The following is a 13,763-nucleotide window of genomic DNA, read 5'->3' on the forward strand; positions in this document are numbered from 1 at the left end:
ACTAAAGAGTTTTGGCCACTGACCAGCTGCCCGCTGTGATGGACTCCATGCAGCGGTAACTCTGTATTGGAGACCAAATCCTTTAACAGTGTCAGTCTCCTTTAAAGTTAATCTGAACAGTTTGGACTGAAGAGGAAATGAAAGGTGAGTTTCTCTCCCTTCCTATGGCACTAAGACTTCCTGAGCAAAACCGACTGGCTAAAAGCTACTATTTCCTAGTTGCTATTCCCAATTGTGTCTGTCAGAGAGAATTAGTGTGGCAGATATATGGGAACAAAACAAAATAAAACTATCTAACCATCTGTTAATGTATAAATATGTTAAAAAAAAAAAAAGTCAAGCACATGTTGAAAAGCTAACACTGAGAAAAGTACTTTTCACAAGATAAGTATTCTTGTATGCTGCTTTTCTCCTAAAATAAGCTGGAGCCCCAGTATTTAAAATTGCAAAGGTAGCTTGACACTGACCATATGTAAAAACAAGAAAACAAAACAACCTATATTTTGCTATTATATAATGGAGCTTCAAATATTTATTCCAAAAAAAACAAAAACTTGCCATAGATGGTGGGCAGGAAACCTCCAGCCCATCTAAACGAAGCAGCATATATCAGTGCAACCCTTGGTTTCTCGTTTCGCTTACTAATTCCCGCTTACCAAGGACTCTCTCTGGATAGATTTGGGCACCTTCTTATTTAATTATTTATTTATTTGATTAATTTGGTTTACATAGCTGCCCATCTCACATACGTGACTCTGGGTGGCTTAGAAAATTAAAACAGAAACAGTATCAAAAAACCAAGAGATAATATAACCATACAAGCATTAAAAACTTTGAAAACAATGAAAAAAACATACACTACAGTCAACGGGAGAACACAGTCAATTCAGGAACAGCACGACCATTTAATAGGCTCCGCATCACCTCTATTTAATCTCCAGGCAGATGGCACAGCCATGTCTCCAGGCCCTTCTGGAAGGCCATCAAGGCTGGGGCCAGCCTGACCTTGCGGGGAATGAAAATGTAGGGCGGTACAGTGGCAGAAAAGACTCTTCTCCTGGGTCCCATCAGGTGACATTCTCTAGTGGATGGAACCCACAACATGCCCCTTCTGCTGGACCTGATGGGTCAGGTAGATGTAACTGGGGAGAGGTGGTCCCTCATATAACCCGGCCCCGTGCCATGCCACTTTTGTAGCTTAACTATGATATAATTGCTCAGTTTCACTGCCCCAGGCGCAGGCAGTGGAAGAGGGGAAGTCAGGCGAACGGCAAGTTAATGGCCAACAGGTGGCAGCGATTAACTCAGGGCAGGAGCGATACTTTGTATCACAGCCGGCTTCCCTCAAGCGCCCCAGGCAAGGCAAACCCGGCTTAGCCTGCAGAAGAAAAGCCCAACAAACCAACAACCCCACAGACAAAGGACAGCAATCAGGGAGACAAAGAAACACGGATGAATCGGCCATTTGGGCGAGGGGGAGAATACCGCGGGCAGTCAGTAAGCAGGCAACGGGGAGAAGCGCGGGAACGGGGAACCCATAAAACACTATGTAATCTGTGCCAAGCCAACCCTGGCTTTGTTTGTATCTACCTGCATTACACCCGAGTAAACTTCTTTTGCTGAACCTGTGTTTCGCGAGCGTTTCATTCGGCGCTGAATGTGGTAACTCTTACAATAATCTTGTCTAAACCAATGCTGTAGATTTAGAAACAATTTAAAGATGTCAGCCTTAAACTCTATTCATGTGGAAGCAATACAATTATTTATTTTTTAGTAAAGATGTTCTTCCAAATGCATACGCATGCTATCATAGCCTTAGCTATTTCAAAAAACAAAAGTAACTATGCTGCCTCACAAACGTTTTGAACCACAACTAAAAAGACCAACTTCACTAAGCATAAAGTTCCTTACCTGCAGGTTACCTTTCTTCAAATGCAAATATTCAGCATCACAAACACCTTCACCAGATATAACCGAGCTATAGTGGTGTTTAATTACACATACATTCTAGTGGAATTACCTCTGACAATATAATCTGTGCATTCTACTGACAAGTAAAAAGAAAAAAGATGATAAAAACGAAATAAATCCTATAGCATCACCTTCTGACCCTGTAGTACTGAAGCATGTGACTAGTCACATCACCATTTCCCTTCCTTTGGGAGATACAGTAACCTCACACGGTATAAAGAGAATCTAATTTCATTTTTAAAAAGGGGGGGGGGAAATTTAAACATTATCTTCTACCTTTAACTAGTGACATGCAAAATGCTCAATAGGGGAAGAAATAAACATATAGAGCTGCTAATATCACAGAAAGCATCTGTTGTGAAGCCAACCTGCCTCCACAGTATTCCACAATATTAACTACATGCTACATTATTCAGAAGGATAGATACATACTTTAAGGTTCACTTTGTGATTTTAGCAGCACCTTATTTTCATTTCATACTACATTAATTACTGTTATATGTGACTATATATAAAGGAGGTTTTTTGAGGGGAGTGTCTTTTCTCAATAAAGTTGATTTTACTAAATTATATGTTGTGAAATTTATCTTACGTTAAAGAAGGAGGACTGATTTCCTTAATCACATACCTAACAACTACAAGGAAGAGGAAGTGGCACTATAACATTGATTTCATGTTTTTCCCACTTTTTTCTTTCTATCTGCCAGGAAGTCACCTAAGCTGTGGGATCCCTACCTACAACACATTCAGTAATGGGACTGAGGAGGATACCAGGTAAGACATCCCTTTGGAAAATAGATGGTGCCAGGAGTAGCTACCAAGCAACTACTCTAAGGCTGGAAGACAGGCCACGGTATGTAATCTCCATTCTGGGAAAGGAGATTTCAGACCTTTCATCTTACAGGTTCAGTCCTGCTGCTACAGCATCTCAGAAGAACCTCAAATAGGAAAAGATACAGGAAAAGATAAAATTCTGGAAGATCACAAGATATTGCTGGTTTAGTCCTAGTTATAAACAACTATGAGGCAAGAAGTTTCCAAGTTGCACAAAAACACACAATGACTAAGCTCGTAGAGACAATAAAGCTTAAATAGCAAGACACAATAAGTTGTAACAAGGTACTGTTACAAATATTTCTAGCTAAACTTGTTAGCTGTTCCATAGAAACAAACAGATCATTGCAACATATACTACTTGCTTGCTTCCTCTGCATTTTCCCAATTCTTACTGATTACAGTCTTAAATCAGAAGATCAGAAGAGCAATGTTGCTGCTCTCCTTCTATCTAGCCTTGGTACCCAATTTCTGGCTGTTTTTCAAAAGGATACAAAAATGTTTCTTCTCCAGGAGAAAGTGGGGGGTTGGGGGAAATCTGCTTATTCGGTATGTGCCAAAACCCACATAATAGGCTTAGGATGAAGTAGATGTATATTTTTCCTCTGCTAAACTGCTGACAGTCTTGAGTAATGTGAAAGCAGGTTGGCTTCACAACACTAATTTATTCCTTAGTCAACAGCTGATAACCCAAGGTCTAGAATATACTTCAGCTCTGGGGTCTTCAACCTCATTTGCTCTAGGGCAAATGAGGTATTTTGAAAAGATGTTCTAGATGTTCTGTCACAGAATGGCTGATAGTACATATATTGCCTATCCCAAACAGATTTACCAGACTGCTACCTCGTACCCCCTCCAAACCCCTCCTGCCAGACTCTGCCTAACTCTCCTGTATCCCTTCTTTTTTTTCTCCCTGGACTTATAATTACCCTTCCAAACAGACCACTAGGCTGCAGCCACTTATAATTTTCATTTTTTAAAAGAAAGCATATAAACCATTTTGGGGTTCAGATGCATTCTTAAAAACAATTGTATTGGAAACTGGCACCAGATTTTGGAGCATGCTACCTTGCTGGGACTGTTTGCTTGTTTTTAATTCAAAGAAACTTTAGAAAATAGAGAGAGCCAGAGAGATCAGGAAGCCTGGCAGACTTAATGGCATACTGGTAAGCCTACACTGGGGACCCCAGTCTTGGGAACACAAGAGGTATAATATACATGGACAGTTCTGACTGAATGAATGGGAATGGCACAAAAGTTCTAAACTGGCAAAATAGTTCCCTTTACACCCTGCTTACTTGTCTAACTGGAAACACATGCATTCTGGGACAGAAAGGATCACGATGCTCCAAATGTACTTAGATCCTCCAAGAAGCGAGCTGATTACCAAATAACACAGATTATTACAAAGAAATATAAAAGAGTCAGAACGGCAACAACTCAGGAAATCCTTTTAGCAAAATCCTTCTGAAATAAACATTTTTTAGAAAATGATTTTAATGTACACCAAAATACACAAAATGGATACCTTTTTAATTAACTTCATTTGGTTTGGTTTCTTTCTATCATGACAATAAAACCAAAACTAGCATGGTTGGTCAACTTTCATTCCTTTTTTTTTTAAAGAAAAAACTTGCCTGATAAAAAAACCCCGAACCCACTAACACTGAATCCTAACTTTCAACATGAATTATGTACAAATACATTACTCTTCTGTTCACATTACAAATACTTAATTGCTGACAACTACATACTCTGCCTATGTTCTCCTCATAGAAAATCAGCATCAGCTGGTCTGGTTTTAAGGTAAACATTTCTTTCTAATCAATATTCCTAGAGTAACTTTCTTAGTAAGTACAATTACAAATACATTAGATAGGATTTAGCAATATATTCAAAGAAATACTGTATCTGCACTACTGAAAAAAAATATGAGTAATAGTAAGCAGGTTTTTTGACATCTGTGCTCTCATCACATATTCTTTTCCTTCTAAAATCTATCTGCCTGGTTCTTCTGCCACAACTTCCTCTGTCTGATTCTCAAGCTTGACTGTCTTTCTCATTTTGTCTATTTTTCCTGTTGCTTTATCCTGCTAGGTTGATGCATATACAAAAGTTCATTCGTATAAAAGCCATCAGTGTCTGGCACTTGAAAAGTGGAATGCCAAAAGGAACTAAACACACACTTTTGCACTACTTATCCATCAGGCATAAACAAATGCAGGAATTGCTGTGTGAGTCCAACTGCCTAGCCAGAAAGGCAAAAGGGTGCAAACATGGAAGAACACTTGGCAAAATCAACTATACAGTTTATACAGAGATGTAGATGCCCCCAAGAAAGAAGTATTGCATTGTAAAGCTGTCTGAAAATAGCTTCTGGTATTATGAGAATTTAAAAAGAGAAAGTAATTGTAGACTTTAAATAGGTGAGCCATCTATCTAATCTTGCTGATCTTGAAAATACTACGCAGAGTTGGGACTAGTTAATACCTATATGGGAAGCCACCAGGAAACCCAAGGACTAGGACTAGGCTGGGGAGTTGAACAACCTGCCTGAAATAAGGCAAAGGTCAACCATTTTCATACTGTTGCTGAGAAAAAACCTGGACATGTCCAGAAGTCAAGCTCAATTGTATCTCTTTTTTGCCCCGTGTTTCTTGAAGGCATCTCCTCAACCTATTGCCTTCCAATGTCCACTTCCACCAGCCCCACTTCCAAACCTTCAACATTATCATATCAGTCAGTGACTGACAGGACAGATTTATTTTATTTATATAACCCCACACTCTATATGGCCTCATGGCAGTGAGATCAAGGAAAACCAGCAGTGAACCTAATTGACAATGCTTTCGACTAGCCTCTGATCATTATAAATGCCATAAATTATAATCTACTGGATGTGAAATACGTCTATTAATTGTATTTTATCATCCAGCAAGTTCATAACAATTATATGCAAACTGGGTCAATTACATGCATTTAAGCAGAAAGTTTAGCTATGCCTTGCTACTTCTGCCATAGCTTAAACAAAGCAGTTACTCTTGATCAAAGCGGGGCTGTACAGAACAGGCGCTCTTGTCTCTTCAGAGAAAAGAGAAACCCTGCTTCTGCCTAGATATGGAGCAGGTCACATTTATATTTATATGAAATGGCAAGTAAAGTAAACCATTCTGTATCCCAAGCACACTGGATAAACTTGCATGTGATGTGATGTTGGCTCACAGGAACTAGCTTAGATACCAGGAAAAGAAACTTACGAAATCAGACAGCAACACCTGCTGGCCACAATGAATATTAAAAGCATGAAAATCTGAACTATAATAAATAATTTCTGAGTAGCAGAAACAAGGAAAGCAACTCCTCAAAAATTGTTAAAATACATGGCTAGGTAGCCATCAACATGGCACAAATTATCATTCCCACCCTAAAATATAGTATTTAATTTAATTTTATGAAGACGTCATTACTGATAACAATATAAACAGTTAGCACCAGACGATCTCTTTTTAGTATTCAGAAGCCAAAGGTTTCTCAGCTGATCCCAATGAGTTTTTCTGTTATTGTTCTGTGATAAACAGAGAAGTGATCTTTTGGGAGCAATGAGGAAAGGGGAAAATGGCAAACTCACTGCTCTTCTGCAAACCAACTATCTGAACGCCCTAAACTGATACTGCAGAAATAGAGAAACAAAGGAGCTAAGCAATGTAGAGAGTTCTCAAGATGCCTTTGAAAAAGTTTACTTATATATAAGCTTATCTGACAGGAGAAACAGAAAGGCAATAGATCAGTTGCCAAAATTTTAAGCACCAGTGTCACATCAATCAGATCTATAATGGGATGGATGGAAAGGAGTTCATTCTAGACAGAGAGAGCAAAAGGAAGAATGCAGAAGCAGAAAGAAACCCCACCACCACCACTGCGGAGGTTCAGACCCAGCATCCTTTCGATGATAAACTTTGCACTACCTCCGACTGAGAATAATAATAATAATAATAATAATAATAATAATAATAATAATTCCTGCGATGATACCTTTAACCAGGGCTGTGGATTCGGTACATAAAACCTTCGACCCCGACTCCTTTATTTGTGGTACCTCCGACTTTGACTTCTTTAATTATATTTAATTAAATTATATACAGTAAAACCTTGGTTTGCGAGCATAATTCGTTCCGGAAACATGCTTGTAATCCAAAGCACTTGTATATCAAAGCGATCACCCACAATCCCGCAGTGAGAGAGAGAAGAACCACTGGCTCAGTTGTGATCCTGTGACATTCGGCGTCACGTACTACTCATTGCAAGACATCACTCGTTTATCAAGTTAAAATTTATTAGAAATGTTTGCTCGCCTTGCGGAACACTCACAGAACAGGTTACTCGCAATCCAAGGTTTTACTGTATATTATATTAATATTAAATATATTAATTATATATTTCCTATATCGACTGAAAGCACAAAACATACAAGGCATTTCATCACTGCCAACGTGAAGCAGCAGGCAACCTTTTAGAACCCTAACCTGTTAAAGCTTGGGTCTAAAGGCTGTAGCTAAGACATTCTCGTTTTTAAAATTTTATTTATTAAATAAATTACAATGGGTTAATCAAATTATCTATGAAATGAGAAATTGTAACATATTATACTATACTATACACAATTTAAATTTTTACTGACTCTGACTCCAGTAACCCAAGAATTGCTTCCAACCCCGACTCCACGACTCCAACTCCACAGCCCTGCCTTTAACACCATCAAATAACATCTGCCTATCCCAGGTCCTTGGGAAGGACTCAATAGGTGCATAAAAATGCCAAATCGTGTCTAAATAACTGGCTGACCGTGCGACCAACCATCATCATCATCATGCATTAAATTTATATACCACCTAATTCCCAGTGATTTTACAGTATTTATCATTACTCTTGACAATCTTTTACAGCTTGTTATTTTGCATCCTTTGTATCATCTGCTAAAAATTGCAATATATTACAAGTGCCTATTCAGGAGAGAAAGTGTAATGGGCTAGGAATACATACTATTGTATGTAATTAGGTTTCCCTCCCCCTTCAGCCCCCAAATTAATCTTTGGCTAATACCAGTTAAACTCTATAATGGTTTAATCAGAGAAATACTGGCATCTCATTTCCTTTACTGTTAAGCTTGCAACCAGAGATGAAAAGTGGAGCTTCAGTTTGTTAGCTTCTCTACAAGACTTACTTATTTTGCTCTTTAAAAATCTACCAAAATGAGCAGCCCCACCCATTTCACTGACACTACTGTGTCACCGGTCATGCCTCACACAGCTTTCAGATGCTGAAAAATATAAAAATGCATGTAAAGTTTCCTGCCACAAAAAGGATGCTGAACCCTTGCCCTAAAGACACTCCATTTCATGCTGCAAAAGATGTTATGTAGTCTTTACCTCCCTCCTTCTCCTAGAATACTCTGATTAGCAATACCTTAAAAACTTCAGATTGGATTATATCTATTATTAACACTCAATAAGGAAGTTACACAGCATTAAGTTATTCATTTCTCCATAAACCACATTTTTACCTATATTGCTAGGACCATGGCATTTATGAGCTTTTGATAATCCACTAAATGATGGTGCTCTTTTTAAAAAAGCTGTTTTAGTTCTGTTTCACTTTTGAAATAAACCATTTATTTCAATACTTTTGAAACAAACCTCAGATCCTTTACCAAGAAGGTATCTATGTCCAGTAACAAAAGAGACTCAGTATTCAAATGTCCCTTACAGGATATGAATTCAGGTACAAATCCAAGCACAATTCCAAATAATCATATGCTTCTTAGCCAGTCCAATATTGAATTTAAAAATTCACCTACCACTTGAAATATCACTCCAAAATAAAAAGGGTTCAATGTTTGACTAATATTTAAAAAAGAATCTTCCATTACATAACTGCATTATACAAAAATGTTCTATGGGATCATAAATATTTAAATGCTGAACTACCTAGTTATCAACATTCTGCTCTTCTAAAATAAGCTGGTCTAATAGTGAAAGCTCCTGAGTAAACTTAGCAATTATGATAAGAGAGGAGACCTTATTATGCAGATGACAAGATAAAGGAAGCAGAGTTTGGAAATAAAAGGGTAGTTCCTGCAATGGTGGAATGTAAGATATGGAATCTCCAAAATCTGTTATTACAAGCAATGGGTAGCCAAGTTTAATGACAAAACTAATTGGGAGGGTAAGAAAAATGGGGCAGTGAGATGTCTGCAAACTTGGATTATTGGAGTAGGAAACATAGTTCAAAAATAAGTAAAGGAAAGTATATTCAGGGACAGAAAAGCTAATTTCACATACAGTATATGATATTGGTTTACCAGTGAGTATAAATGATCATGAAAGAAATCAACAAAGATAGCTATGTGACAGTTATAAAAAAGCTACTAGGGATCATTAGGAAAAATTGCTGAAATAAAGCTGCTCTTAGAAAAGATTTTTGGTGTAACCACACATTGTATGTTACAATTCTGGTCAACACATTTTTAAAAGAAAATAAGAGATCTGGTAAATTATCCAGAAAATGTCAACAGAAAGGATTAAGTCAGTTGGGGATGGACTTTGAAGAAGCAGGATAGGAAGAGTACTGTCGTTTTTGAACTTTGGTGTTGGAGAAGACTGCTGAGGATACCATGGACAGCGAAAAAAGCAAACAAACTGATCACTAAACAAATCAACCCCAGAGTTCTCACTCAAGGCACAAATGACCAGGCTGAAATTATCCTATTTTGGACACATTATGTGAAGACCTCTCTCTCTGGAAAAGGCTCTAATATTGAGAAAGGTAGAAGGAAAGAAGATGACCAGCATCAAAGTAGATGGACTCAGTTATAGTGGTGACAGGTACACCGTTGGAAGACCTGAAAGACTAGGTTAGGGACATCCAGATTGTCATGGAGAAAATCAGTTACTTAGTTACTATGCAGTTACTAAGAGTCGACTCATAGTTGATGATACATAATCAATCAATCAATCAATCAATCAATTATTTGGAGAAATCTCTTCCAACAGGTCTCTGGCATACACCATCCCATTAATTTTCACTTCCTCGTTAACCTTAGTGGAGACCAAAGGAGAATTCATGCCACTGGGATTAAGTTATGGAAAGCATACATAGCCAGTTATAGTCAGTATTTCGGCCCACTTTCACCTTTGTAATTATATGATAACATGTTTGCAAGTGCTCTAAAGTACAAAGAGAAAAAGTTCTTGTCATACAAAATCACTACAAACACCAGGTTCAAATTAAATTATTTTAGTATGATCAGAACAGCATCAAAATACTGATAAAGCCAGAACTCTGTTCTGAGCTCAAAGCAGGGAATTTCAAATTCAAAGCATTTTCTACACAACTACTAGGACCACATTAATTTTCCAACTGCAATTACATCCTTTTCATTAGAGCATAGGAAAGAATTTTAACTGGAAAGGCCTATGAAGACTTCTCTGACACTTATACAGCCAGAACCAATCAGCTTCTGTTATTTATGATTTTATAAACTGCTTCAAGGCTACTCTTATAAAAGCAAATGCTACAGCCAATGCAGTAATTTAAAAAAAACAGTAACATACATGTGCAAAAATATAGAATATACTTATGGTAAAAATTATAACCAATATTATACTCCTGGCACGAAGAGCTATACAACACTTAACTCACAAAAGCCTTTCCAGAACAGCCAAACTTTTACAAACTTCCACAACGCCAGGAGGATGGGAGCTACCCTTGCCTTGGGGCGAGGATGGGCGGCGGGGGGGGGTAAACTGTTCCAGAGGAGAGGAGCTTGCTTTTGGGGGCCCTCCCATCACACTTCTTGATAGATGGGGACCTTCAGCAGGCATTCTCTGCGACCTCAGGTTGGGCAGGCAGAATCTGCATAGGATAGGTGGTCTTGAAAATACTCATGATTTCTTGGTAATATAAATTTAATAAATAAAAATGGTAATTAAATAAATAAATAAAATACGGTAGTTCTGTTTATACTGACTGGGTATTAAACTGTTGCAGGATACAATTCTATGTACTGTACTTGGCTGTGGTTTATGACACATTGAACTATTTGAGACTGCCATGAAAACTTGCCCAAACAATAGATTTTTCATCACTATTGAATATATTTCATTTTATTTATTTGATAAACAAATACATAAATCTTAATTATAATCTTCTACCATATAGACTAGCAATGATGAGAAAGGGGTCTCCTCTCAATCATGGCATCTGTTCCCTGAGCTGCTTTTTGTGTATTAACTTTGATAACTTTCTGGTGCCAGACAAAGAGCCTCTTGTATTCCCTAGCCTGGATTCCAAGTTGCATTGAATATCACAGGGATAATTTTGATCCAAGATCCAAGAGCACTTCTACCTCTTGCGGTTATTCACAGTTCTTGTCAAGCTAATCTCACACTACAATAATAATCTATTTTTCAGAGAGAAAACAAATAATAAAATAAAAATATGTTGTTTCAAACCAATTGATGCAGTAGTGGAGGAACAAGTATTCAAACCCAGGTCTATTTCCTCTACGGTAGTTCCTTGGATCATTTACACTGATGTCGTATAATAAGACAATAGGAATACTTTGGTGAACATGAATAGCAAGAAGCCCAGCCCATAACTGTGTGTAATGTCAACACCTAATTCTTTTCTTGCAAACTGCTTGGAAAATCTTCCATCAACTTGGTGCTCTCAGACATTCACAACCAATATCCATAATTCCAAGCCAGAAAACCATGGTAAGAAATCACAGATCATCACATGTGATCCTGCTGAGTCTTACATAAAATTGACATCCTAGGTAGCAGAGTCTGAGCAATTCAAAATAAATGAAATATATATATATTACAACAAAAAAAAAGCACAACAAATAGAGAAACCGAGAAACAATTTCTCACCTTCTTGAGAAGAGACAAGAGGTGGCATGTAATCAGGAATATACTCCTTCCTCTCTTCTGCATCTTTGCTTCCAGGTTGAGGAAACTGCAGCACATTATTCTTACTCACAGGGAAGGAGGGGATCTGATGTGCAAAAGTTACAGGCTCAATATTGAGTATGTAATCTTCCAGTTCATGTAGGTTGACCCCCATAAGGTTAAAGGCTTCACCCACATCCTCCAAAATTGGGTCTGTCCGGCCATCTGGAACAAAAATGAACGTTAATGGGGGGAAAAAACTTCACCAAACATTCAAAAATATCCACTCGCTATATAGAAGCAGCTTTTTAAAAGGCAGCAAATAAGTTGGCCATTCAAAACTTCATTTTAGATGACTGGGAATGTCAACATTTTTATTCTGCTTCCACAAGGCTGTATTTACTTGATGACATATTATCAGAATTTGATTTTCCTTCCCTAGCTCTGGTTCTGAAATTACAACAAAACTGCAATTTAGCAAGTGCTCACTAGAGCAGAAAAGTAGGATATAAAATAAATAGAATTTACTCAGAATGCTACTGAAATAGTAATATCAGCAGAATTTCTACTCATATCTTTTTAGAAGTCACACTTAGGTTGCCAAGAATCCCCAAAGCAAGTAAACATACCTGGATTCAACCTGTCAGTAAATATATAGTTTTCCCTACCCCATCTGCCCTAGTCAACCATTTGCTTCAAGTTATTGTCTACACTGTCTGCTGAAGGAACTGAGTTTCTTCATAACTCTTTGGGAAACAGGAAGTTGTCTTAAACCAGACTGATTATGTCCACAGCTAACTCAGCATTATGCACTGTCATGGCACATGCTCCCCATGGTCTCTAGGGATAACATAATCCTCCTTTATTCTGTTGACCTCCATACCTAGGCAGTTCAATTACTTTGTAAGCTATCGTTATAACTCCCCCAACTCCACAGATCTAGTATGTTGCACTCAATGCCTAGGGACTTAAATGGACACATCCGTACATTTTTAACATGATGTGGAAGTGATTTGTCATTGCCTTTTTTTTTTTCAGAGATTTTTATTTTGTTTTACTTTCCAGTCTCGTGCTGTAATCCTGGGCTTCTCAGATAGTTCTTCATGCAAGTCAAGCCCAGTCAAATTGTTATTTCAGTCACAGACCAGGTTAAGATACAATAAAGAATTACAGCCATTTCAACAATAATATTAAGCTTATGAGTGATCAAAATAACTAGAGACTAGGATTGCTAACACAATACCATAATATTAAAACACTAAAATCTGTCTGTAAAAAAATTAATATTAATACTAAGTATTAATTAAAAAGGGGATTCTATGTAATTTATCTTTACATAAAGGTAGATATTTTTAAAAAATCAGTTTACCCATGCGCAGAACCCTTAACTATCTGTCTACAGATCTTAATTGCTGTCAGGCAGAATCTTGCAACGTTATATGTAATGAATGGTTCCTTATCTGAGAGGAGAAAATCAAGAGGAAAGCTTTCACAGATCATAAAGTATCAATAAAGAAAGAATGAACATTTCTTGACTATGCTGGTAATAGGGCACTGTAAAATCACACGTGTGATGGTCTCCATAGTGTATGCGCAGCATGGGCAGGATCCCATACACATGAAGACTTTAGTAAATCTCCCATTAAGAACCGAAGAGGGTAAAACATCAAGCCAGGCCCTGAGAAAGGCCCTTTTTTGGGCAGGAGGGAGTAAAGTAGTTAGGTATCTGCCCAGTTCCCATCTGTAGTAAGTTATACAAATTCTAATGGGAGCTGGAATATGGCTGATCTCATTCTGGAACCCTTTATCTAGGACCCTTTCTCTAAAGATTCTTTTGGCCTGAGAATATTCCAAAAGAAGCATATGCTCAAGCAGCAAGCCATAGTGGGCCAGTTTCTCCAGAATTGCTCGTCACCACGAAGACTGAAATTGGTCTGTCAGGACTAATGGAATCAGTCCTGATAGGGAAAAGTGGCCTTCGAGGCAACAGATGAATATTAGCAGTCA

The 13,763-nt window shown here is 37.8% G+C and overlaps 1 protein-coding gene across 2 annotated transcripts in view; it reads right to left on the minus strand.

Moving 5' to 3' along the window:
- Window positions 1–13,763, minus strand: part of TAF3 (TATA-box binding protein associated factor 3) — a 135,679-nt gene that overhangs the window by 118,240 nt on the left and 3,676 nt on the right. For both annotated transcript variants that reach the window (XM_088141408.1, XM_088141407.1), the window contains exon 2: window positions 11,739–11,981. In XM_088141408.1, coding sequence (XP_087997534.1) covers window positions 11,739–11,981 — 243 coding nt within the window. The remainder of the gene's footprint in view (window positions 1–11,738; window positions 11,982–13,763) is intronic.

The sequence above is a fragment of the Python bivittatus genome, unplaced genomic scaffold (genome assembly GCF_059951505.1).
Source record: "Python bivittatus isolate LINGU-HERP-01145 unplaced genomic scaffold, Pbiv_v1 ctg000330_np1212, whole genome shotgun sequence".
NCBI lineage: Eukaryota > Metazoa > Chordata > Lepidosauria > Squamata > Pythonidae > Python > Python bivittatus.